We start from the raw sequence: 26,664 nt of genomic DNA on the forward strand, positions 1-26,664 counted from the left end.
GGCTGTGCTTCCCGCACACACAATGTCTGCTAACCCTCAGATAACAGATCTTGACAATTGAGCAGTTCAGGTTCTCGAAATGCACATGTCTAGCACTTGAGTAGATGAGCTACAACAGTGGAAGAGCACGTCCAGTTCCATTGCCGTCAACCGAGATCATTCAGCCGAAGCTGTACAAGCTCACCAAAAAAAAACACACAAAAAAAAAACGGCTGAAGTCTGAAAATATGCACTTTAGTCTGCATATGATAAAGTTTTATTTTTGCTGAGGCTGCAGACGATGTAGTTAGAATTTGGTGTCGACAGCATAAATCCATCGACCCATGCAAGCTGGTGAAATGGTGCAGGGAGCAGTCTCTTGGCGGATGCCTACCAACCAATCATTGATTGCATGCTTTGAGCGATCAAAACATTTTTTTTGCTGGTCATCACTATGTTGATTATGTGTCTGCATTCTCTTTTGGCATTTTCTAATGGGTAACAGAGTTGTTGCTTAAACAACCACATACCCATTAGTAACAATGAAGCATGGTGTAGGTGACTAATGGGTACATTATTGTTTTCCATTTTTCAGTCAATTTAGGTGACTATTCAAAAGGTAAATCTAACGCAACAACATCCTATTTTAGAGGTAAAACATGCTTTCTGCCTGGTTTCATGAACAAACACATACCTCAGCAGTCATCAGATCCAACTTCAGTTAAATATTGTAATCAGGTGCAAATAAGCGTCCACAAAAAAAAGCAACAAAAAACAACAAATCAAACTTTAACAACCCTGTTGAAATTTAAATAAAAATAATCATGCAACCTCAAGTCAAAATCCAACACATTTTAGATACAATTAAGGTCAAGAAGTGGCCTACTTAGTATGAGTATGGCAAGTGCAGCTCAGGAAAACTTGGCTCCCTCTTTTCTCTTCCCTGTATTTATTCTCTAGTTTTTTGACAGTAAGTCCCTGGAAAGTTAAGTAGTTGACATTCACAGAGCAAGTTCTTCTATAACTGACAATGAGATTTAGAATGAAACACCTCGACTTGGTCCCAAACTGAATAAAATACAAATGACTTCAGAACCTTTTTTTTTTACTTTTCAAACGCTTTCAACACAGCAGTGGCTCATTTGACACCATTGAAAGATTAAATGCGAAACCCAACAGCAGCTTGACAGGAGCCATGCTTAAACTGACTGAACCAGTTTCCAACTGAGTCTACGATAATCCATCAATGCAATGCAGTAATTAAACTCATCAAGAGCCATACCGTACACTTGCTTTGATCCAGCATATGGCAAATCAGATGGTTTATATATATATATAACACCTTTTTTAAAGCTAGCAGAAAGGCTATAAGAAATTCAAACATTTGAGGAGGCAAAGTCATGTAAAAAACGATAGAAGGATAATCATGTCCTTACATAACTTTCAGAGCAATAAACTCTAGACAACCTCCTTTAGGTACAGCATGTCTTTGCACCCCATTTTCCCTTAAGAACTGCCTTATTTGAGGCACAGATTCAGCAAGTTATTAAATATTCCTCAGAGAATTTGGTCCATATTAAGGAGTTTGAATCCCCGTTCTGTCTGTCTCCATTATCGAGTCCTCGGGCAAGACACTTCACACGCCTTTCCTGCTGATGGTGGTCAGAAAGCCCAGTGGTGCCGGTGCATGGCAGCCCCAGTGGAACAGTGTGGTAGCTCACCACCATCAGGGTGTGAATGTGTGTGTGAACGGGTGACTGATTGCAGGTACTGCAAAACGCTATACAAGGCAATAGAGGCCATTTACCATTTGTTACTGAATTTCTTTGGATCTTGGCACAATGCCTGGTTTTTGAGGATCATCTGGTGTACTTCACTTTGTCAGGTGGGTCCTATTTAAGTGATGTATTGGTTGAGAACAGGTGGGGCAGTAATCTTGCCTGGGTGATAAAGGCGTGATAAACCACATTTAAGCTATGTTGTAACAGGGGGGATGGGGCAATTTTGTTATCCCCCCCCCCCCCCACAGAAGACCTTAGAAGTTGTTTCTTCTTTAATAACAACATAATTTAAAAACTGCGCTTTGTGTTTACTTATGTTGTCTCTGACTAATATTTAAATTAAACATACAAAAAAAATAGGAAATCGGGAAGACAAACACATTTTCACACCACCTTATGAGCTCAACAAATAAATACTCATTTGTGTGGTTTAAAGAATCAGCTCCAGCATCATGCAAGATTGTAAAATTGCTGGTATGAGGGGAGAGGAAAAAAAAAAAAAAAAAAAAAAAAAGATTTTGGCACATGCATCACCGTGGTGATTCAGTGAGCGAGGGAGGAAGTCAAGCAGGAGGAAGAGAGAGGAGAGAGATAGTGAGCACACGCTGGAGAGAAGACAAGAGAAGGAGAAAAAGGGAGGGAGGATGCATCACTGAAATTAGGTCAGCTCCATTTTCAGAGACTTCTTAACGAGATAAAGCATGTCTCCTTATCAAATGTTTAGAAGACAAGATGAAAGAAAAAAGGATAAAAATAGAGTTTGGAAAAAAAAAAAAAAAAAAAAAAACGGAGACCAATCCGCTTTGGATCCCGCTGCAGTTCTGTTGGCACAATCTGACCCAAAATGCTTGCTTTTGGGTTGAAATGAGCCATTGCCCGTCACTTGAATTCATATAAAAAGTTACAGTAGGTGGAAAGTAATTGTATTTAGGTTAAAGTACAATTCACCTTGTGAGTTTGGTGCCTATTTGCTGCCTTGATTCCAGCCTCTCCTCATCAGTCTGCATAGGCAGGATGTTTTTCTCCTCCAGCTCTCTTTTTGATGGACGATTGCTCAGCTTGATGGCCAGAGAATCTTTTCGTAGCACTTTCTTAGCCAGAGTACCTTTCAAAATAAAAAGGCCATATTAATGATTTAAAGTCCTTTCATTTTGGGCCCAAACGTGAAAGTTTACAGTATACACACACAGCAGATTCAGTAGTAAATGTCTTCCTCCTGAAAGACCCCCAAAGTTGCTCTTACATTAGAAGGGAGGGTGCCACAAATTTAAATTTCAAAACGTATACAATTATCCTGATTATGACATCTTAACACCACTGATCCATTACACGGGCCTTAAAACCTCGATCAATATAAGCTCCAGCCTCGCTCACTTGTGAATATGGAGTCGTCATCGTCTTCGTCATCTTCCTCATCATCATCCACATCATCCTCTTCATCCTTGTACATACTGGGCAGGTCTTCGTAATCGGACTCGTTGGGCATGTTCTCCTTGTCGTCCTCGTACTCGATTATCACTGATGGCACTTCTCTCCTGTCCAAGGGAGCACACTGAACACTGCCCAGTAAAGCAGAGCTATGGATGAAAAAGGACATTTTGTTATGAATGTTATTTTTATTGGAGTTTAACCATCTGGTCTTATTAAAGAAAAGCAGTTTTGATATAGAGTGACATGTTAAACGAACAAAAGATTGAATTTCTTTGGTAAACCTTATATTTGGTTTTATTTACTCGATTTATTAAACCTATATGTTGGTAAGAAAGCCTCAGCAAAAAGAAATATAAAAACACATTGAAATACAACATGCTGCTTGTTAAGCTTTCATTCTATCACTGCACGACTATGAATATACAGCAGACATTTTCTGTAGTGACCACAAAGGCCATCCAATCAAACTGAGAGATGTATGGACATTGGGAAGTCAAATAAATGGAGGTAAATTGACAAATGAAAATAAAACCAAACTGACCGATGAAAGAAAGGCAAAATGACTCAACTTGTCAATTTGTCTCAACAGACAAATTGACAGACTTCGAGCAACAAACAGAAGGACAGAAAAAAAACAAAAAAAACATGGATCATCAGACAGTCGGACAGACAAATGAACAGAGCAGTGGATAATGGATCAATGGACAGACAAACAAATGGACAGAGCAACAAACATCACGAGAGGTGAAAGGACAAATAAATGGATTGATGGCCGGAGAGAAGGACAAACAGATGGAAAGATGGCCAGGGGCAAACAGGCAAATAGAGAAATGGACGGACAGAAGGACAGAAGGATAATGCGAGACAGATAAACAAATGGACCTATGAATAAAAAGACAAATGGACAAAGAAATGGGCAGATGGGAAAATTCTAAATTAATACAGGAGGGAAAGTTTGGAAATACTAACTTGTTCTATGCTCCGGTTATTTTTCTATACCAATTCAGGTCTGGAAAACACTTTGCTTAACTCCCATACTCTTCCAGACTCTAAGAACCCTGAGGATCGAGTGCCAAACCTCAGGCACATTAGGTGGATCAAAAACTTATCCAAGTAATTCAAAAGAAATCCTGAAGAATAAACTTCCGTTTCCTGAGGCATCACAGGTTAACCAGCTGCATATTTGATAGAATGATTAATAAACAGTCTGGTTGAAGCTTCTTATGATGAGCCACTGTTATGCAACCACTCCAAGCTTTCAGACTAATTGTGAGCTCTGTCAAGAGCATTACTTCCTTATCCCTGCCCAAACAGCTCTAGTGAAAAAATAAATAAATAAATAAATAAAAGACAGATCCTAATGCAAGAGGTTACATAATGTCCAATCTACTACCGTGTCACTCTTCTCCAAACATGAAGAAGCTCGGCTCTCGTCAAGAGCAGCTGGTCATGTTATGTCAGGCCAAACTGCTGGAGGGACGCCTACTCCATGCGTTTGTGCCCACACATACACACATTTCACTGAAAAAACAAAACAAAAAACAGGGCAGGCTGCCCTGAGAGGCAGTGTGCTGATTTAGACCTGTACAACAGAGCTGCCAGGATGCGACCTCAATGAAAACAGAAGATACTTTTGAAAATAAGTTAACACTGAACTCAGTGCCAAACAAATGGACAGAAAAATTCAAAACCGGAAAACTGTTTTTTTTTTTTTTTCTGTAGTTAATAAATGTTGTGGGGTATTTTATACATAGGATTAATGCTAGTTAGAGGACTGCAGACCTATTGGCAATTTGATTTAAATTGTTTCCGTTAGCACACATGTTAAGCAAAGTTCAGTCAAATCCAACTAAGACACTGCAAATCAGTTTATACAGGAAGTTAGACCATCATCAACTCCTAATCCATCCTTTCCTCCCCCCAGACAGATTTAACAAGACAGAAGCTGACCTTTCAAACCGCTGCATGGATAGTGCCAGGGTTTTATTGAGCTCCTCTATGATGCGGCTGGGGGCGTGCAGGCCGCCGTATTGGAGCTGGAGCGGGTGGCCGTGGCTCTGGTGGAGCCCGGCGAGCTGGGAGGGCAGAAGCGTGCCGTGGTGAGAAGGCAAACCCTGGGGAGGCGCGCACTTTGGCGGGAGCGTGCTGAGGGGGTTTAGGGAAGGTGACGGCGAGGAGTCCAGCCCGCCTGGAGGCACGCAGATCATCACTTTCTTAGGAGGCAAGGGTGGGGAGTGCTTTGCCCCGGGCATGCAGGGCAACTTCATTGGCTGGCAAGAATCTTGAGCGGAAACAAACAAACAGGGAGAAAAAGGAGTACATAAAATTTATGATGCGGCTGCGTCAAATCTCTTAAAAACTGCCAGCAAAGAGGGATAAACAAAGGTTGTAAACGATCACACATGGCTACCAACGTCAATGCAGAGGGAGTGGGAATTAGGCCAGAATAATGCCTCTTCCTGCACCAACAGATTGGCAATGACAGTGAGAGCCCAGCTGCGTTAACTGCAGGGGACTTTAATGAGACTACTATAATCCTATGAGCATGTGTGGCGCAGGTACAGCGCTAGGAACGAGCAGTCACTGGTCATGAGCGGTTTGGCAGGCTCAGATGACGAGGCAAGCTTATAGTTAAGGCAGCAAATCCCAAGGAAACATACGACTGACCTGTGCTATGGTTTGGGATCCTAGAGAAAGGCTTTGGAGGCAGGGCAGGAGGCTGCTTGTGGTAAAGTGGGGGCTTGGCTGGGGTCTCCTGATGGTCATTTGGAAAAGATACAGATTTCTTGGTGGGCAGGACCATAGATGTCTTCATGGAGGGTTCCTGAGGGCAAATGCTGCCATCCATAGAGGATCGGAATTCAACAGTAGCTAAAGGAGGAGAGGGGAAAACGACAAAATAGAGCATGCGTCATCATCGAAAAACATGCATTCCTGCAGTGGTTAACACAGTTATTTGACTGTGCTATAAAACTGCACTGTGTGCCTAGAAAGTACATAATTCCACCCCTTTAAGGCAACCTGGGCTTCCTAGAAACCTCAGGAAAGTGACAGGCTGATTCCCTCTGCATCAGGCTGCACTGAAGCAGTAATTCATGCAGTCCTGACCTAGTATTGCGATTACATACTGCATAGTATATAGGCACACTATTCAAAAACTAAATTATGTGTTCTCACAAGCTTTATGCACCTTGCTAGAGCTTAACGAATGACTGAAACATTTCAATCATGTACGCAACAGATCATGAAACTGTGGCAGGGAAATGGCTAAATTCAAACTGTATTATTCTTTAGTCTCCAACTGCAGATTTCAAAGCGGTTTGTTTCTAAATGTTTGCAATAATCTTTAATAGGCATTTTCAGACATGTTCTTGAGAAAGAATCTGGTTGTACTCTCTTTAGTCTCACTGAGACGACTCTCCGCTGTCTGCAGCATGAAATTTGAATTAATTTCTTACTTTTTTTACGTATGAAAAAAAAAAAGAAAAAAAAAAAACTCTTATCTTCTCTCCCCACATTTTGGCAAGAGCATGCGGACTTTTACAGCCTTGCCAGCTTTCCCCCCCCCCCCCCTCTTTAAAGCCCTAAGGCACAGACTTTGTTCGACTCAGATACAGAACGTTTTTAATAGAGGCTACTGAAATCCAACAAAATTTCAATAATGAAAGATTATATCGCTGGACGCTCCGTGTCAAATGTTTAAAAAGGAAGATCAGAGAGCGGGGACTTATGACACGGTAAATAAAAGGGTGGTTCAGCATTCAACTCACCTTTTTCAAAGATCTCCTTCAGAACTGCCCTCTTGATGAGTTCATCTCTGCTCTGTCGCAGGGACATCTTCCTCTCCAAAGCTGGGAGTGTATAAGGAGAAGTTTGTTAAATGCTTGTGAATCCCCACCATCCATAAACGCATTGCTATCTTTTGCGCATTTATTAATTCGGTTTGGCGCCTTTTAGAAAGCACTTTATAAGACAAGCAGGTCCACATCAATCATACGCAGGTTCACTTGCGCGCATTTCAATTTGATTATGCTCTCTAAAAAAGTGATTTTTTTTATAGAAGGCCTGGTCGACTAAGTCAACAACTTAGTCAGTTGTTGACTTTAAGAAATCTATTCACAAATAGATTTACTTGCAGTACCGTTACATGCACAGAAACAAGATATTTTGCATCCTGTTGTCGAGCAAAACATGAGTGCTTTCAAAATGTCAAACATCACTGTATCGGATGTGTGCAGAAAGATGCTAGAGCTGCAGCTCATTGTTAGCGGTCGTCATGGTAACACAGTATGCTTTACTGTGGTTTTAAGGAGCTTAGCAGGCAGAAAAATAGATTTGACCTGTCCAGCAGAGATCGGTGAAATAAAAGGTTTATCACGCCATCAGCAGAGCAATTCAAGTCAGTGAAGCTGGTCGGTCGCCAGCACTGCTAAAATACGTATTATTCATTTAGCCAAATGTTAACGCCGTTTAAGTTTTTTTTTTTTTTTTAGAAAATATTTTGTATCAAAGGAGGCTAAGGAAACAATAAGACATTTTGACTTTCAAACTTCACAGAAAAGCTTGAAGCTGCAGCAGGTAATCTTAATCAAAATGCTTTTTATGCAATTTGTTAAAACTGTCACTATGCTGACCCACAAAGACAATTTGTGGGACAAAATGTATACAAAAAACAAACAACTAATCAGAGTCAGCCAGGAGGAAGATCTCATCCCTGTCAATTGCACTTGTACATTTGATTTTTTTTCCACATATTATAGCTGCAGGTTAATTTACTGGTTTCATTACATTAATGGTACCCCATGCACAGAGACACATTTCAGAAATGTAACCTAATGCTAATCACAAATATTAGATGCTAAAAACAGGTTGAAATATAATCTCCACAATGGTGTTTTCTTAAAACATATTAGCAGAACACCGTTTCACAGCGACTTGCTTCTCACGTGCATGGTGACATTAATTCTGATAATATAAATGAATAATGACCATACTTGGCCGGAGGGCTAACTAAAAGATAACAGTTATCACTGTTCTTCTTTCTTCCTAAATTATAGATCTGAAACGGAGAAAATTGGTACTGGTAGGGCGAAGCACAAAAACTGGAGATGAGCCACAAAATTCTGATCTCTGTCTTGCTTCTATTTTTAGGTTTTAGAAAATGCAGCACTTGTCCTCTCAGCTACCGAAGGTTATTATATCCAAATCTATCCCTGCATAGGAACCAGGTAAGAATGAGAAATGAGGATGTGCAACAAACACTGACCATAGAGAACTCCCACCAGGCTTCTGTACTTTGGCTTGTGCTTATGAGAAGGAGCACAGCTTCCGCCATCTGTGCTTTTGATTCAAGAGTCCTAACTCGGCCTGATATTTTTTGGCAATGGCATTGTGTTTGACGGCAAGTTGCACTACTGAGCTGATTTGTGACAATAACGGCACCCTGACCGTCTCTTCGTTTCGTCACTGCACAGCAGACTTGAGGGCAAAAGCTCCAGAAGAAATTCAAAAATACAACAATCTGACAGACAAGGTTGTAAGACAATAATTTGGATAACAATGAGGCTCAAATGATCCATAGTCTGGCATGTTGCTAGTAAACGTGCTAGATTTTAGACGTAGCTCAAACATGCCAAACATCACCGTGTATGTAAAAGCTTTCAAATGTAAGCCAGTCTGAGATCGGAGCCAATCGTGAAATTAGTCATTACATAACCGTCTAATCTTTCCCCATTTTTAAAAAAGAAGAATGATCAGAATACCCCCCAGTATGATGCATAAAATAAAAAAACACCAGTTCTGGAAACCAGTAACGTGGTTAATTGAAGTCTTTGAAATGCAAATAAATTGTGCCTTTTGCAGATGCTATTTTGAGCTTCTCCTGCAAGCATCCACATTAAAAATTGATTATGCCCCACATCGGGGAGCAAATTTAACATTAGGTCATGCATATCGAGGGGATAGTAAACAGAGCTATCAAAGAGTTGACCCAGAATCAACACGGCACAATTTTTAGACTGATTGTGCAAGCAGTAACTTCACCAGACTGCTTTCCTCAAGCACTGCAGGGACTGCATGGAGAAAGGAATCGTATCACATCCGTGCTTTCAAGCTGCACTTCAATACAAAATCAACAATTACTGAAAAGTACACTGACCGTGATGGCAACAGGCAGGAAATTATTAGTTACTTAAATGCTTTGGATATAATTACTAGGCACGGTGTGGTAAAGTACTTATAAATGTATGAAGCAAAAAAAAGAAAAGTAAGTGATAGTAATGATGACAATTTAGATGAATAATTTATTCACAATTGATTATTTTATTTATTAGTATTTTTCAAAGTCACTCTAGTGTACGACAGATTTTTCTGATATCCAATCTTACATTGAACTTAAAGGGAAGGAAAATGCAATCTGGGACTGAAATTGCACAAAATGAAATTAGAATTTGACTTTCCTGATCTGCATGATTGCCGTCTAATTATGAAACCTACAAAAACATCGTCAGTAAGTAACCAAATGGGGAGAAACCCAGGGTAAACTGTCACTTTTAAAAAGGCAGTTTAATCATCCATTCAAGGATTATTCTTCTTTTCCCCACCATCCTAAATGAAAAACAATTATCCAAGGTTTTATGACATAATTGTGATGGGCAAGGGATGTGCACACTTATGCAATACCATTAACTCGAAAGCTTGAGTGAGAATATTAGGTCCTCAGATCTGACGGACCAACCACGTGCGATCAGGAAATAAAGAGAGACAATTGGTCAAATTGAAGCCGACATGTCCAACACCACCTGAGCATGAAGACAAAATAATGTTCCTTATCCCCTTAAAACGGTTTACGTAATATGCATTCATTATTCGATGGTAAAAGGTAGATTTTCATTTCAATATCAGGATGGTTCAGTAGAGAGCCATACCAATCTGTCTTTTCTTGAAGCAAGACTGGTTTTTGCTTCATCTTGATTACAGTTTTTTTTTTTTTTTTTTTTTTGGAGTAAATTCTCTAAAAGAGATCAAATTCTCTTCCTCGTTCTCTGATGGACATAGTGGTTTTGGATAAAACCATAAATTAATAACATTATTGTCACTCTGTATGCGCCAGTGAACACACTTGAAATTACATTTGAAATACCTCTTAAGAAACCTTTTTTTTTTTTCCTTTACTGATAAACTTGCTTTAGACCAGTTAGAATTTCAATATAAATATTTTGGATTTTCTGAATGGCATTAAAATGAGAAATACTTTTTTGTTGTTGTTTTTCCCTCCCCTCCCCTCATTGACCTTCAAATCATGGTTTTCACATATTTTTCTTAGTATTTGGTAAATTCATCTTTTAAAGACAAATGACTTGGGTAATTATTTTGGGCATATATAAACACTTGAACATAACCCATTCAGTCATCTGAACAGTGAGTTTCCATCCCCCCTCCCACACTCCCAAAAAAGTAACCTGCATTTAAGCTGTAAATAATTTCGATGTTAGATGGATAGCGTGTCTCTAAAAGGTGTCGAGGTCAAAAGAAGCCTAGTCCATTTAATCTGTTCTAAGGAGAAAGAAATGGACACTTACTGAGGACACTCTGCTTACAGCATAATAAATGCAGCCACAATATCCAACCTCCTCCTCTATTGATTTCAGTGCTGCACTTGGATTTTTAGAAGAAGAAAAAAAGGCAAGGATATTCAACTGTGAAGTGACCCAGATAGTCAGAACATATTCTACCAACCCTGAGGCTCAGTAGCTCAAAGTGAGCGTTACAAAAACGGCATTAAAACTTTTATGGAGAATTTCATCAACAGGGAGCCAAAAGCGCTAATCTTGAGAAGTTTTGTCAAAACAAGATCTCTGCTCCTACAGAAGTCCTGCCAAGCTTTGTGATATGTATGATGCAGTCAGCTTGTACATGCAAAATGTTTACTTTATATTGAAATTTGCTACCTAATCCAGTGAAACATGGCCCTCGGAGAGATGCCGTTCATTTGCTAATGAGATTAAAAATACGACACAAAGATAACATCAGAGAAACCAGACGCCTGTTCTGATGAGTCCTTAGATCCATTACTGATACAAGCTTACTGTGAAAACCGTGCAAAGCGCTACGAGTCGAAATGATAATACGTGCAACAGTCCGCCCATCCTCCACCTTTCCTGAGGTGAAGACTACAGTCGCTCTGTGCTGGAATTCATCTACTCAATATCGTGCCACATCTATAATCCTCTATGGAGATCAGCATCCAATTATCCATAACAACATCTGCATAGGCGGCGGCCGGTTTGCTCCCTGCTGAAGCAGGAATCGTTAAAAACTGTTAAGTTTTGAGGGGAAACGTGAAGACAAAAAACACCGACACCCGAAACATGAAGTTTATGTTTAAGTTTATGTTTATGAAACAAACACATTGTTAATGTAAAGAGCAAACAGACCAAAAAGTTACCATCAGTACAAAGTAAGAGAATTAAGGTCTTAAGTGGGTCCAAGATAAGTGGAAAGTTCAGTGAAAGTTCTGGAACAGCACAGGACAAAACATAATATTTCCCACACATCACTGACCGGTAATTTAGGTTATGGCTTCAGAAGTTCTACAATATTTAGTCGTTCCATTAGCAAAGCAAACAGTATATTTAATAAGGTGCAAGAGCAAGTGATTGGATGATTTGAGCTTTAGAGTAACGCCTCAGGGTCACATCGCCATGTGACCGGAGGAAGCAGGAAGGGAACGCTCAACTCCTGTATCACAACACAACTACCTTTTTCCATTGAGGAACAGTTTTCCTTAGAAAACAACAACTGGAAAATGGTATTGGTTACTAGAAAGAATATTAATCATTATACTATTCAAATTACATGTTTTGGGTTTTTCTTTTTTTTTTTTTTCTTTTTTTACTCAAGGTCATCATACTGTGAATCTCTGGGCAGCATTCTTGCGGAAAGGTAGACATATTTCGATGTTCAATGAAAATCAAGGTCAGCACTGCCACAGTTGCCAATATTTGGACTTTTTTTTTTTTTTTAACCAGTCCTTTTGTTTTGGTCCCTCATATTTTTCTAAGTTCATCTTTTGTCTCCCCTTTCCCTCATTTTCTTTTTCTTCTCCCCCTCTCTTATAATGGAGTGTCATCCACTTGTTTTGTTTGGCGTCAGCTGTCATTGCCAAATAATTTTGGTGCCTCCATTGTTCACACTGAATCCTCTTTCAAAGCCAGTGATAACCTGCCACGTCTAACGTCACTGCCTCAAAGTAAAGTGTCCGTGATGTTTTCAGTGATAAACCACTGCGTAAGCAAGTAGTTCCCTAAGCTCAGGCAGCTGCTTCAGCATTGCTCAATCCTCCATGAAACATACAGGTCATCTTATTTTATGCATAAAGCTGACCTTTAAGGTGACCTACATTGCCGAACGTTCAAAACTAGTTCGTTCTGAGAAAGCAGCCACTGTGCTCAGAGAATGTAATTTCTGTGAAAGTCTCAGGACAGCATCCAGAAAGTTCCAGGAATGCATATGGGTAAGTTCAGGGAAAATCTGTTGCAAGATTCATGTCGTTTCAAGCATTTTTTTTTTCTATAGATGCAAGAGCGAGCTTTGCAAGAGGCAAAAAAAAAAAAGCCACATTCCTTTTTTTGGGGGGTTATAAAAGTTTAGTTTCATGCGTCAGCCTAAAACGGATGTGACAGGGAATTGTCTCTGTAGAAACACGGACAGACTACAGCAGCTGCCTGAGCTGTGGGAGCTACTTGGGAGACCACTTATCACTGAAAACATCATGGAAAACTTTACTTTGAGGCAGTGCAGTTAGACGTGGCAGGTTATCGCTGGCTTTGAAAGAGGATTCAGTGTGAACAATGGAGGCACCAAAAATTATTTGGCAACGGCAGCATTATGCAAACAAAACAAGTAGATGACAAAAGCATGAAAAGAGCCATTTCTCTCAGCTCCACAGCGTATTAACACCATGAATAAAAAGCATCTTTTGTTTCTCAGTTCTTGATTATTGTCCCTCACCACAAAAGGGAGCTGCTGTTATCACGGGGCAAGCATAAATGCACCAATGAGGATTTACAGCAACTCCATCATTGTTCCATCAAGCAGGCTCTCTGGTGTAATACAGCAAAACCTCAAAACAGTCAACCATCTAAAGCGGCAGAATGTTTTTGATCAGCTTGTTTTGTACAGAGCTGAATGCCCGACAATTCAGAGAAAGAAGTTGGCCGATGGATTGGGGTATCTAAGGGCCAAAACTAGAGCCAAATCTTTACTGAAAAAATAAATGGAGCGAATCAAAAAGTAAAAATCCGGCTCATGTTTGTTGGAAAGCGATGAAATCAAAACTAAAGCCGTTATCACAGAGAACCGGATCAAATTAGATTGAGGCTGAATCATTCAGCAAACTCACTCTGGGGAACCCTGAATTTCACATCCAGAATCTGAACAGCTTGTCCTGTTCAGCCTGGAATTAGAGTAATTGCTCAGAATCTGCAAAGGGGAGAATTTTGTGTCCAGTCTGGAAAGTGCAGCCTGACAAACCGTCTCCCTCGGTTCAAGCACGCCGACAGAAGCTTTCGGGATGCGTCTGGCCATAAAAATAAACACAGCCACAAATGAGGCCACTGTGTCCTTCAATCGCGCCGCCTGGACATCACAGCGTTGTAAATATCCAAGAACATTTTAAAGAGCACCTTTAAATAAAACGATGCTGTTATTAACCATGCTTTGTTTTGTGTTTTTATTGTCTCTGTGCAATAAAAACAAAAAAAACAAACATCGGATGAAATGAAGAAGAATACTAATATTTTACCTGCAGATGTCTGCTTGAACTTTTCACTCTTCTTCTTTCTCCACTTCCAGGGCTTGAGGAGTCTGCCAAGAGTCGCAAACTTGCTCCGGTGACGGATGGGTGGAGTGTGTGTGCCAGAAACCAGGGACTCTGAGCGCATGGCAGACAGCCGCTCTACTTCCTCAGCTGTAAATAAATGATTAAACAAATAAATAAATAAAAAACAAAAAACAAACAAACAAGCTCATCTTCTGCTAAACCGCCGTGCACACTGAACCAGGAATTGGAAGAAGCAGACTCTCACTTTTTAAAAAGGTCCTGGCGGTGGGAAACGTGTGCCGAGTGGCTTCCTGAAATCTGTAGTAACTTAATGAGACTGAACCAAGAGCATAAACAAACCTGCACGTCAGATATCATTATGCAGAACGCGCTCCGAGTACAAACAGTTTAAGGCTGCGCCCCATTCCGAGCCATTGATGTGTCACTCCAAAAAAAAAAGAAAAAAGGAGAAGAAAAAAAAACACACTAAACAGACTGACAAGCAGCTCATTATGGAGGGAATTTTTCAGCTCCTCATGAAATATTCACGAAGCCCAGCCTTCTGGCTTTAAAGTACTGTCTGACATCAAAAGCAAAGAATGTACAGCATTTTGTCCCAACGCAAACTGCTACACAGAAATGTGATGCAACACGCAAAGAGCAACAAACCACCACACTAATGAGACAAAACATTCAGCCAGACCCAAAATGTGAGTGGTACATGATGACACACAGCACCATGCAAAATCCTTTTTCAAATGTTGTCACATTGCAACCTTATGATCCACGGTTTTTAATTTTTTCTTACAAACAAGTGCCTCATAACTCTGTTGGGCATTTGTTTCTTATGGATCGAGCTGCAAGTGTTTTGGAGCAGCTAAAGACTGAAATGTTTGCTCATGAGATCAAACTATCAAATTGCTGTGTGATAGAGCTCACAGCAATAGTTGCCACTTAATTTGCAACTATCGCCACATATTTTCAATTGTATTTCGATCTGGACTTTGACTGGGTTGTCCTTAGAAAAATATCTTTACATCTACATATTTAGGCTTAATGTCCTGCCGTTTTCACCCTGGTCTCAAGTCTTTTGAAGCCTCTAATAGGATTACCCAGCAGTTAACAAGACCACCTCTGACCTGCATCACTATCCCACCTGAAGAAAAGCAACCCTGCAGCAAAAAGACTGCCAGCATGCAACAAAGCTTCATTTTTGTCTAATCTGAAGAATATGTTATTCCACTTTTGGCATGTACACAATAAAGATCAGAGCAAACTTTAAACAGGACTTCTTTTGGATTTCTTAAAAAAAAAAAAATCATCTGATGCTCACCATTTTTCCAAAAACATCTGTTTGAATTCAAAACGAGCTTGTACTGTGCGAATAGTTTCTCCCACCTGAGTAGCAAACTTTATTTAAATCAAATATTTATTTCACCAAATCCAAAAAGTAAATGTGATTGTGGGCATTTTCTCTTGTGTGGTACTTTAAATCGGCTCAAACTCAATTGACTAATGCAGATGTACTTTTTTTTTTTTTTTTTTTAAAACAGAAATTTTTGTGTATGCTAAAAGTGCTGAAATATTTGTATTGATCATCAGTGGGACAGTGTTAAGTGTGCCAATTTATAAAAGTAATATATGAAAAGCAAATAACATTCAAAAAGATTTCAATTCCTTCACAATGATGTATGTTATAGAACCTAACATTAACTTTTCAAAATAGCTCAACAGCTCAACTGAAAATTTCAAATAGGAAAGCACTTAGAAATTGACATTTTGAATTGATCTTTTAAATACCATACAGTATTGCATTTACCTAAAAGTCATACACTGCCATTCATTTATTTTTATACTGGAAAATAATTGTGTTGGGTCAATTGACTAACTGGATCTATTTTGATGTACGATTTTTAGATGCATTTGTAACCAAATATAAATGTCCTAAAATGCTGGAGCAATAAAATGGTTAATCAATCCTCTGTTTATAAAAGATGACATCTAGCAGGATCAGATTTCATCCACGACATTCTTTCAGTTAATCCTGACACAAAAGAATATGTTTCATTCATACCATTTGCTATCAAAGACAGACGTATCCCTGAGGAAAAGGGACGGCTGGATAAATAATCCGACAGTAATGCAGTGCACACATATTTCCAACAGATTGCCACTTGAGTGCAATCTCGCTTGTTTGCTGCTCTATAAATAACTTCACAATGGGTGCTGATTTTTAAATTTTCTTCATTAGAGACTAGAGATGGAGAACAACTTGAAACAGAGTGACTTTAAATACCCACGTGATGTTGTGCCATTTTTTTTTTTATTTTTTTTTTTAGAAACTTCACTGAAGTCCAAGTGATGGCTTGGTACATCAAACACCTTCAAAAGCTTCATAACTGTAATATGTATGACACATTGGGTGCAAGAGTAGGTTTGAAATGTGTTCAAAACGATTCTCCACTTCTTCAAATAAACAAACTGGAGCATTTTCAAGCAGGAAACACGTGAGCACACGTTGAGGCAGTCACTGTGATGGTGCAACGTTCTACAATCTGTTCAAGATCCTGGCAGATGAGACGGAGACTCAATCTGCAAAATGAAAGGAGACTGAGAACGAAAAAAAAAATTACAGTTTATCCCTTAGTAACGTCGTTACTTCAAGACAGGCGATCACTGACCCCAGCATTTCCTCCCACTTTGTCTTCATCATGACCCACGCTACATTCTACCCCTGTTGTAGTCCTACAATGTGTCTACTTTTAATTAAAAACACTTGTTTGCCTACCAAGATGGCTGAGTGATGATGTAATGACTTTGAATTAGGAAATGCTCGAAGCAAACAGGCTGTAAAAGCTGCATGGCCTCTGTGGAGTAAACCAGGAGAGGGGAAACTATTGAAATATTTCAAATTACTTCATCTGAATGTCTTTATTTTTGGTAGAAAGGAAAGCAGTCGTGAAGTTGCCCCCTACTCGGGCAGATTCTATTCACTTTAATGACATTATTAGAAACAGAGCCAATCTAAAACAACCGTTGGAGCGAGAGACCCATCTGCCCATCAAACGCCCCTATAGAGCCTTGAGGTGCAGTCACACCGCACGGCGCGTTAAGGGCGAAGCCCCACGAGCCTACTCACCGTCCTGCGTGTTATTTCCACGGCTGCAGTTGCTGCAAATGTGCTTGATTTCCTTCCCGATCTGACAGTGGATGGTGAAAGGCATGTTGTTATTGTGGTGGTGGTGGTGGTGGTTCTGCTGCTGGTGCGGATTCTGGCCGCGGTCCTTCTTGTTACTTAAAGACATTATTTTGACCAGGCTGAACGCCTTTTTCTTAGGTTTCTCCACCGCCACGGGCGTGTTTTCTCGGTACCCCGTGGGAAGCCAGGCGCCGTGCATGATGGTAAACGCGGGATCCACCGCCGGGTAATTGGCCGTCTTAAACATACGGACGAGGAAAAAAAAAAAAAAAAAGAAATCGGAGCGATGTTACTACGATGCGGGGATTCAACTTAAAGGGCCATCTTTAGAGTCCAACCTGACCTACTCCGTGGATTGCGAGTCGATCGCTCTTCCGTTATTCCACACCTTTTTTTTTTTTACCTGAGATCCGTATTGTGCTCTGGGGTAGATTCTGTTGCGCAAAGTCGCAGCTGCTGGCAGATCCAAGGGAGCTAATAATAAGAGAGTCCGAGTAGTGAATGGCAGTGACTATCTCTCCCTGCTTGTGCTGTGGACTGCAGTAGGTTGTGGCTAATCCACGATTAACGGATCCGAGCACTGGCTGCAGCTGATTGGCTGCGCAGTGCGCTCCTCTAATAACCCCGTGTGAACGGAGGAGCAAAAGTTGGTCGTTCTCCATCTACTGTACAGGTCGCCAAGCTGCACTACCCTACACATTGTGATCATTTTCTGTTATGTTAAAACAGCACCAAGATTATTAACAAAACGTCAGCACAGCAAAATACAGCTATCGCCACATTCAGGAGACCACATGAACAAACCTAATTCTGACACTCACCGATTTGCATAAATCAGGACAGACAACAAAAAAAAATTAATATTAAATATAGAAATAAATGCAATTTAATTTTAAAATAAATGCTTTGTATGCATGGTAAAACCTTCCTTTACTTCCAAATTGCCTATGTCTCACTTTATTTGTAATATTTTTTATTTCCTGTTGCATTTTCCTTCACAATAAATACAAAGCATTGTAACAGTTCAAAGGTCATTTAACCCGTTCTCATCCACCTCATTCTGTAACCACACGTTTTGCCTCAACCTCCTTCCATTTTACTCTCATACAAAATCCGTTTGTACAACCATTTTGTATAATTGTGTATTTCTGAGTGGTATGGATGCACAGTACAGTAATATAACAGAATGTGGAAACTGCATTGTTTGATGAACCCACATCTCTTTTATTTCTGACGTCACATTATGTCCACCACTGTCCCTGAGCTTTCCAATCTTGGTCAAAAAGATCCTGATCAGCAGTAGAGGACCCTTCAGGTACTTCAAAACACATTACTGAAAGCAGAGTTTGAATGTATTCCACCTGAAATTCCTTATAGTATCAAATATCGCATCCAAGCAAAGTTCCAAAATTGCAGACATTGATGCTGTATACATTTTTTTATATACATTTGAGTCACATTACCAAATTTCCTTGCAGCAAACTATGACAATCCACCTTGAGGATGGCAAACATCTTTGAATGTCCTGCGTATAAAATCTACAAAGGGCTGTGGGTGTTCCAACCAAAATGATAAAGAAATTAACTAGTAAAGAGGAACAATTACCAGCAATGGTTGCATTTCCTCTTGGCAATAAATAAACGGCTAAAATCAGAATAGCAACACCGACTGGCATTCTATATTTTGGTGTACAATTACTTAATCACAGCGTACTGTTGATATAGAAATATGTAAAGCGAATGGAGAATCTCATCACCAGATTCAATAAATCCTGAGGGAGCATGACTCAATAAAAACCATCAAGTAATTTAAGAATTAATGTGATGAGATGGATATTTTATTTGAACTGCCTACACACCCATGCTTGTTTTACATCTGCTGCATGATGTTCCATGATCTGAACTTATGTGCAGAGCCATTCTAAAGGCAAAATGTATAAATGAAATAATTAACAGCTCATAAGAAACAGTAGAACTAACATTTCGAATGGGAAATTACGAATCTTAAAATAATAGACCCCTCACTAAAAAGACTTTGAATAATACCATTCTTCAAGAACTTCAAATGCCCAGTAATTTGATTCCAAAAGCTTTTTGTGTAAATTCTTGCGATCATTGCAAATATTAACAGTGCATTAATGACCCATTAATAATGCAAAAGATGGGGGACCCCCAGGGCACATCCCAGCACATTTCCTGTAGAGCGGTGACTGATAATGGACTGAGGGGTGAGATGGGATTGTTGTGGGGGAGGAGGGAGTGTCTTTGATGTTCCCACAATGAGCCCCAGCTTATTCCAGTGGCATCAAAGCTCTCTCTGAAATGAGGTGGAGGCACACACATCTACTCCCCTCACATCGCAATGCAGTGCTTGCATTGCCTTGCCGTCAGTTGCCTACTTTATGACAAAAAAGCTGCTCTGTTGTGTCTCGTTAAACTCAGAAATTTGTGAAATAGGAGCTTCTTCTGAGCCCGAGCTCATTTGTAAACTATTTGAGAAGGTTACAAAATTGATTTAATGCGCATTCTTTTGACTAGAATGACAAAATTGTTTTTCCATTTATTCCTCGTCTATATCTGCTTGTTCTTGCATTGTCGGAAGGAGGTTGGTTGCTGTTGCCAGTGATCACTCGACGAAGAAGCAGGGTACACTCTGGACAGGTTTCCAGACCATCACAACACGGGGACACACAGGACAAACAACCGGGCTAGTGCAACATACTAATCAGTAAAGGGCAATTTCATTCAATTAACATAAACCCTTGTTTTTGGACTCTGGCAGAAAGAGTCCAAAAACAGGGAGTACATGCAAACGCCAAGGCTTCATACAGACTGTTGTAGTTCAATCATTTTTATCTCTGTACACCACCCAGGTCTGTTTACCAGTTTCGGGACCCAACCAGAACCCCTCAGTGTTATTACCTTGAGAAATGATGAGATTTGGTTAAGAGATTTGCCAAAAAAAATGGTCAAATGTTATTCAAGCCATACAAATGGAACAGACACAGAGTGGCATTCAACGTCCAGCGCTGGGAGTCACTTAGCACACCTTAGGGGTGACACCAAGTGAGGCAATGATTGTAGCACGAGTTTAGCTTTTATTCTTCTACGCAATCCGCATCCTCCCTAAAGGGTGCTCTAATCAGTTTCAGTATGTTTATGTATGACTGGTGACAGTTGCACACAAACATGGTGGTGTTGGCTGGTTTTCACTTCTTTTGAAGCATTATGCATGATCTTTGCATAGTATAACTGGTGTTTAGGATTTCTCTCTTCATCAGATAAATCTTAGAAAAGCAGATAAAATGGGGCCCGTCTGTTAGCTGTAAACCGTAATGATAGTATGCAGCACTATCCCTATGTCAGCATTGTGTCTGCCAGCCCTAACCACTGCTCCAGCACAATGATCAGATTTAATCAGCCTCTCATCTGATGTCCAGAAGGACATGTCTGCTTTACTGCAAATATATATACAGAGAGAGAGAGATTATAGACTCTTCACCTAAGGAAAATCCACAGTATATCCCCCCTCCATTTAACCTGTTTGCTACCAGACAGCCAGAGGTTCAAAGATCAAAATATACAGGAGGGAAAGTCTCTTATAATATACTATTGCTTTTCAAAGATTGTGCTACTTCTTTCAAACTTGTATGATTTCAGGAGCATGGCTTTCCCCAAATGTTTAAAGGAAACATTCACCTAACAACTTGAACTGTCCTTTTTTTTTTTTTTTTAGTGAACCACAGTAAATTAGCTAGGTGCTTGCAACAGAATGTCGGCCAACTTCCTGTCCAACACTTTGGAGGACTTTCATAACAGTTTAAAAATCAAACGCTGCTGCCAGAGTTGTACTCCGAGACTAAAAGTGCTGTACTTTCAGTCGTCCAGGAATGCTCTAAGAAGTTGCAGCTAATCCTATTTGACCTACATAAGGATTTTCAGTGTTGTTTTACAGTGCATTTTACTTGAAGGACAGATTCTAGATTTAACTGGTTTCCATGGCTGTGGTGCAGGTTTTGGGTGAAACAATCTTACCATTTTCGACAGAGCAGTCTGCCACTACAAATCTGCTGTACCCATTCGCCATGTTATCTCTCCGTCTCTTCCCATCTGTCATTTGCTCTCTGCGTTATTCTCTGTATAACTCAATGTAAGAATATAACAATTCTAGGACAAAGTCTATATGACATAAAATAAAAAGATGATATTGAACATAGATTTATCTTCCGAATATGACTATTTTCACAGCCTTTTTGACGATGGTTTTGTCTCCACCTTCTGCGATGTCAGCTTCAGTTTGTCAGACAGTAGATTTATATTATGTGAAGCAGATGGAAATGCTGGTAAAAATCTGGACGTTTCTATTCAGACGAGAAGCTAAATAGAACAAGTTGAGCAGAAATGACAAATAACTGGGAGATAACATGTATCTGCTTTTTTTATCTGCACAACATCATTCTCTCTTGACATCATTAGTCATCGTGAACATTATTCAGTTCAACCACTGACACAAAAAGAAAGAAAAAAAAAAAAAAAAAAAAAAAAAAAACAGTCACTAACTGTTAGGGACTCTGCTTAGCCGTTTGACTATTACTTCCCAATGGAATAAACAGATGTTAATTTTTCAGTACTGTTCTCATTTAGAGCTTTAGTCCATCTAAATACAAATCTGACTTTCTAAATTTTCATATAAATGCAAGCAGCTTTTCATTTTTGAGGACAAGTCCATTGAAATTGTTTATGGTTCAGTGAAAGACTTAAGTGAATGGGAGGAATAAAACTATAAAAAACATATCAATAATAAAGTTGATTAAATAATGAATCTCATTAATATGTGCTACAGTTATTCTGCTGCAAACAGTTAAAAGCACAGAAAACGTGAAATGATGCACAGGCCTCATTGCAGTGCTGCTCAGCATATGGATCTAACTGTTACGATGTCGCCCTCTAGTGGCTATAGTTGATAATGTAGCAGATACTGTTGACGCCAATTTGGAAGTTTTAAAATGTTAGAAATCCTAATTTGGGGACAGACATTCCGTGCTTTACAAAACATAAAAAATAGAGAAACTCCTGACAAACTTTTAGTCAGTCTTGCAGGTTCAAATTGTTGGTACTGACACTCGTATCCTATGTTCTGTACACAATTTGCCCCAAATCAGAGTGAATTAAACAAATCCCTGTATATGTTAATCACTCAGCTGAGCCCCGAATGTTGTTTTTGTACCCACATAAGTTCTTCTTTAGACAAATGGATAGAAAAACTGACAAGAAAACAAAAAAGAAAAATCTGAGAAAATGAAATTGAAATTCTGTTCCATTTTAAGTTGCATAGAAAAATCAGAAGACAAATTTACACTCAGGAAAAAAAACATTAAAATGAACATTTCTGTCAAATAAATAAATGACTAAATATATGAATGTGTTCAAAAGAAGGAACAAACTCAGTGAGGAGTTTTCATTTGGCCAACTTTGAATGATAAAATTAATGAATTAATTCTGAATAATTTAAAAATGTTACTGAGATGTAAGCCAACAGAAAAAAAACATTTACCATAAGAAATATTTTGGCAGGTATCAAAGATCGACTTATGCCCATCACAGCTTTAGGTTCATAAACAATATATGTTTTTAACAATCTCAGCAACATTATTTGTGGACAATAGGATTATTTAAACTCAAATTAATATCACAAGGTAAACTCAAATGCCTTTGAGAGAGGGGGACATTTCTGCAAAAAGGTTAATTTAGAGTCCTTATGACTACAGAAAAGTTTGGTTATGGCAATAGAAAATCAGCCTTCTTAAAAAGATCCCATAGTAAAGATTTGCGCTAGAATAAAAAAAAAAAAAAGTTTAAAAAAAAAGTTGAGATGTTGTTCTCTAAAACAACATCCAGATTTCCCTGAAATAATCAGGTTTTTGTTTGTGGAAAGGCTTTTTCTTACCTACTCAAGAAATTGTACAGTCAATGCTAAACAGACACAACAAGGCCCAATCGGGTACTACAAGCTTGTCTGAAACCTCATAAAAAAAAAAAAAATAAAAATAAAAAAAAATGTGTTGAAAAGCTGAAAGCAGCTTTGCAGCGACTAAAATCTTTTGTGTGGTTTAGAAGGAACGGCACTGCGTGCTCCTCTTACAGGGAATATATTTCACTAACTCTGATGTCTTGAAAAACACAGAAGAGAAACCAAACTAAGAAATGTGATGCTATTCCAGGGAAAACTTTGATACTTTCAAAAGTACATGCTTCACCAGAAAGGAAAATGCCAAGTTTCAAACAAACATCTGCAGGCAAAGAATATATTCTCAGGGGAGCTTCATACTCAGCCTCTTATTGAGGTTTTATGCAGTAGCAAAACACACAGTTGTGCATAGTTGTGATATGGAAGGACAATTATACATGGTCCATAAAACTTCCTAAAACAAAATCTAAAATCTGTGGTTTGTAGACTCAACCCCCTGTGGTCTGATACCTCTAAATAAAATTAAGTGTTTCCAACTATATACTGAGGTTACACTAATTAGGATACAAAAGCACACCTGTTTGTAATTTATTCTCAGTAAAGGAAGAAAAAAAAAATCAAGCTAACTCATGTTAGAAAGTGAGTTTTTCCTTCCATCTCACAACACCAAGGTTTTATGCTCTAATGTTTCAAAATGAGAAAAAAAAGTATATCAGGTATGTTTACTTTTGTAAGTTTACTTGCATGTTTACTTCTGTATGCCAAGAATGTGGCCAAGGTTTAGCAAGTGTGTTAATTAGTGATGGAAATAAAAAATATTTTTGTAATAAATGTGTGCAATGTCCAGATTGTTAAAAAAAAAGGCAGCGAGGGTCCTGCTGAGTGAAGTTCTGTAGCAAGCAGAAAGTGAAACTGCAACTCTAACACTCTACAGATGGCAGAGTGAATAAATCTCAACATGTGAAAGGAGGATTAGCTTAGAACCTCTCTCATGTGACAATAATATTCTAACTCATGTGAGTTGTACGTTGTTCTGAAGAAAAGAAAGCAATGTTATGAAAAAAAAATTATATATATATATATATATATATATATATATATATACACACACGCATATATAATGTTGGTCCTTACAAAAAATGTTTTGCATATCTAGGTTTTATGAATTATAATAAATGAACTGATAGTAAAACACCATAAAAATAGTCTACCATTATAAATATCATACTGCATGTTATCTACTACTGAAAACTGCTCGATACAAAAAGCTAATAAAGAAGATAAAGAACATACTGTTAATATAACTTCATTGGGATCTTAATGTTCCCACAAAATAATAATTAAAAAAAAACAATTTACTGATCAATCATTAAAAATCTTTGGTGAAATGATTTATCAAGGCGTTTGCGATCATTTTTTTATCATTGTCTATTGACAATGGATAATGATGAATAATTTCTTACTATTTTTTTTATTTCATTTACATATTTTAGTAGTATTAAGAAATAAGTTATTTTTATCTGATTATTAAAAAGCTGATCAACTACATCCGTTTGTGTCTGTATATACTTTTTTTCTAGAAGTGCTTTAAAAAAAATCTCCACTAGAGAGCAGTGTTGCACCAAGGCTTACATAAACTTCACAATCTAGACTCACAAGTTTGTCTGTACTGTACATCATCCATCTTCTAAGTTATTTTCAATTTTATAGGTTATCATACAAGTTTGCTTGTACTGCAACTTTATGAAACAATTTCATATCGAAAACTATTAAGGATTAAAAAAAAAAAAAAAAAAAAAAAACTTTAAAGACTAAAGTCTCAGGCTATTCAATTTTTGAATTGATCTATAAATTAAAAGACTTTCTCCCATATTTTTGGTGTCCAACATAAGGATACTTACAGCAGAATATTTGTCATTTTAAATTCTAAGCCCATTTGGTTAAATCGGTGTAATTAAGACAGAAGAGTTTCAGGCGAGGTGATTAAGAATCACAGGCACCAGCTTGTCTTGGAAAGGAGGAAGTTAACATCTCTGTTAGGAGAGCACAGTCTGTGCTGGTGTCGTATAATAAAAGGTGCAGCGAAGTCAAAAGTGAACAGTGCTGGCCTTCCTATTTCTCTGCAGCCACAGCCGTCTGAGCAGGCTGCGTCCAGACAACCAAACCTCGATGCAATCACACCACTTGACAGCAGGCAAGTGAAAATCAAAAACCAAGAAATTGCAAAAAAAAAAAAAAAACCCAACCCCCCACAAGCTCCACCACATAGTTATACTGACAGGCAGAACTTCACCGTTCCTCTGAGAGGGTCTCCATCTGCACAGATGCTTCTGTTTCTTTGACAGAAATTTGAGTTTATTCTGCTCAATAAGCACCACACTGCTGGGAGGAACAAAGTCTCAGAGAAGTTCAGGTTTCCTCTTGACCTCATTTTGTTCTGCTGAAGTTAATATCGCCCTTTGTTTCAGGCACAGGTAACATTACATAATCTATTTCTTCCTTCTATTTAGAAATGGCCAGTAGCTCCAACAATATATCTTCGTAATTTCAGTTAGTACAACGTAATAATTTACACTGCCATATCCATTAAGACGATGCTTCCAACCTGATCTCGAAGTCCTAAAATTATAAATATTTTAGAGCAGGGGTGGGCAAACCTGGTCCTCAAGGGCTGGAGTCCTGCAACTCTTGGATGTCTCCCTGGTCCAACACACTTGAATCCAATAGCTGAATCACCTCCTAAGTGCAGTCAGGTTCTCCAGTGTCCCACTAATGACCTCATTATTTGACTCAGGTGTGTTGAAGTAGAGACACATCTAAAAGTTGCAGGAGACCGGCCCTCGAGGCCTGGAGTTGCCCACCCCTGTTTTAAAGCCTCGTTTCTGAAGGAAATAACTGAAATATACATATTTGTGGTTATACTCAGTTGTTTCAAGCCATCAAGCATATTTGGATAGGTAACCTTAGTAAAACACAAAAGGAAGTTTTCAAATTATTTCATGCATTATGGGGAAAAACTATCCAAACCAGTCAGGCCCAGTTTGAAAAGGTAATTGCCTCCTAAACCTTATAACTTGTTGCACTGCCCTTAGCAACAACAGCTGGCATTAAGAGTTTGTAACGATGAGTCTTAAACATGATTGCTAAGAAATTTTGGCCCACACTTCTTTGCAGATGTGTTTTTTTTTATTCAGCCTCGCTGAAGGCTTTACAAGTATGAACAGCGTGTTAAAGGTCATATTAGAGTATCTGAATCTAATTTATTTTCAGACTTTGTCTAAATTAGGAATTTTCAATTATCTAGCCTGCTAACTCTCGCTGTTCTTGATCTTCCATTCATACATGTTTCACTGATGTTGTGAGGCTTACCTGCTTTAACTATTATGCCTATCACCACATGACATGAGGCTTCGGTTGGTTTGTCAATTACAATTTCTAAAGTATGAGGCACTTTTTGCTGTGTCCACAGTTCATTTAGCCTCCTG

General features: G+C 38.8%; 1 protein-coding gene across 2 annotated transcripts in view; it reads right to left on the reverse strand.

Annotated features, from left to right (window-relative positions):
* Window positions 1-26,057, reverse strand: part of LOC106925931 (phosphatase and actin regulator 1) — a 35,412-nt gene extending 9,355 nt beyond the window's left edge. Inside the window, exons 1-7 of one of the 2 annotated variants that reach the window (XM_015000514.2) lie at window positions 25,837-26,057; window positions 13,996-14,160; window positions 6,962-7,042; window positions 5,859-6,062; window positions 5,142-5,472; window positions 3,135-3,337; window positions 2,709-2,865 (exon numbers count right to left, since the gene is read on the reverse strand). In XM_015000514.2, the coding sequence (XP_014856000.2) occupies window positions 2,709-2,865; window positions 3,135-3,337; window positions 5,142-5,472; window positions 5,859-6,062; window positions 6,962-7,042; window positions 13,996-14,134 (1,115 nt within the window). In that variant the 5' untranslated portion in view covers window positions 14,135-14,160; window positions 25,837-26,057. Of the gene's footprint in view, window positions 1-2,708; window positions 2,866-3,134; window positions 3,338-5,141; window positions 5,473-5,858; window positions 6,063-6,961; window positions 7,043-13,995; window positions 14,161-17,152; window positions 17,974-25,836 lie in introns of those variants that run through there. The other variant, XM_015000512.2, reaches the window with a different exon arrangement.
* Between the last annotated feature and the right edge of the window lie 607 nt (window positions 26,058-26,664).

This window comes from Poecilia mexicana, unplaced genomic scaffold, assembly GCF_051168715.1.
Source record: "Poecilia mexicana isolate PSO_F unplaced genomic scaffold, ASM5116871v1 scaffold_17, whole genome shotgun sequence".
In the NCBI taxonomy this organism is placed as follows: Eukaryota; Metazoa; Chordata; class Actinopteri; order Cyprinodontiformes; family Poeciliidae; genus Poecilia; species Poecilia mexicana.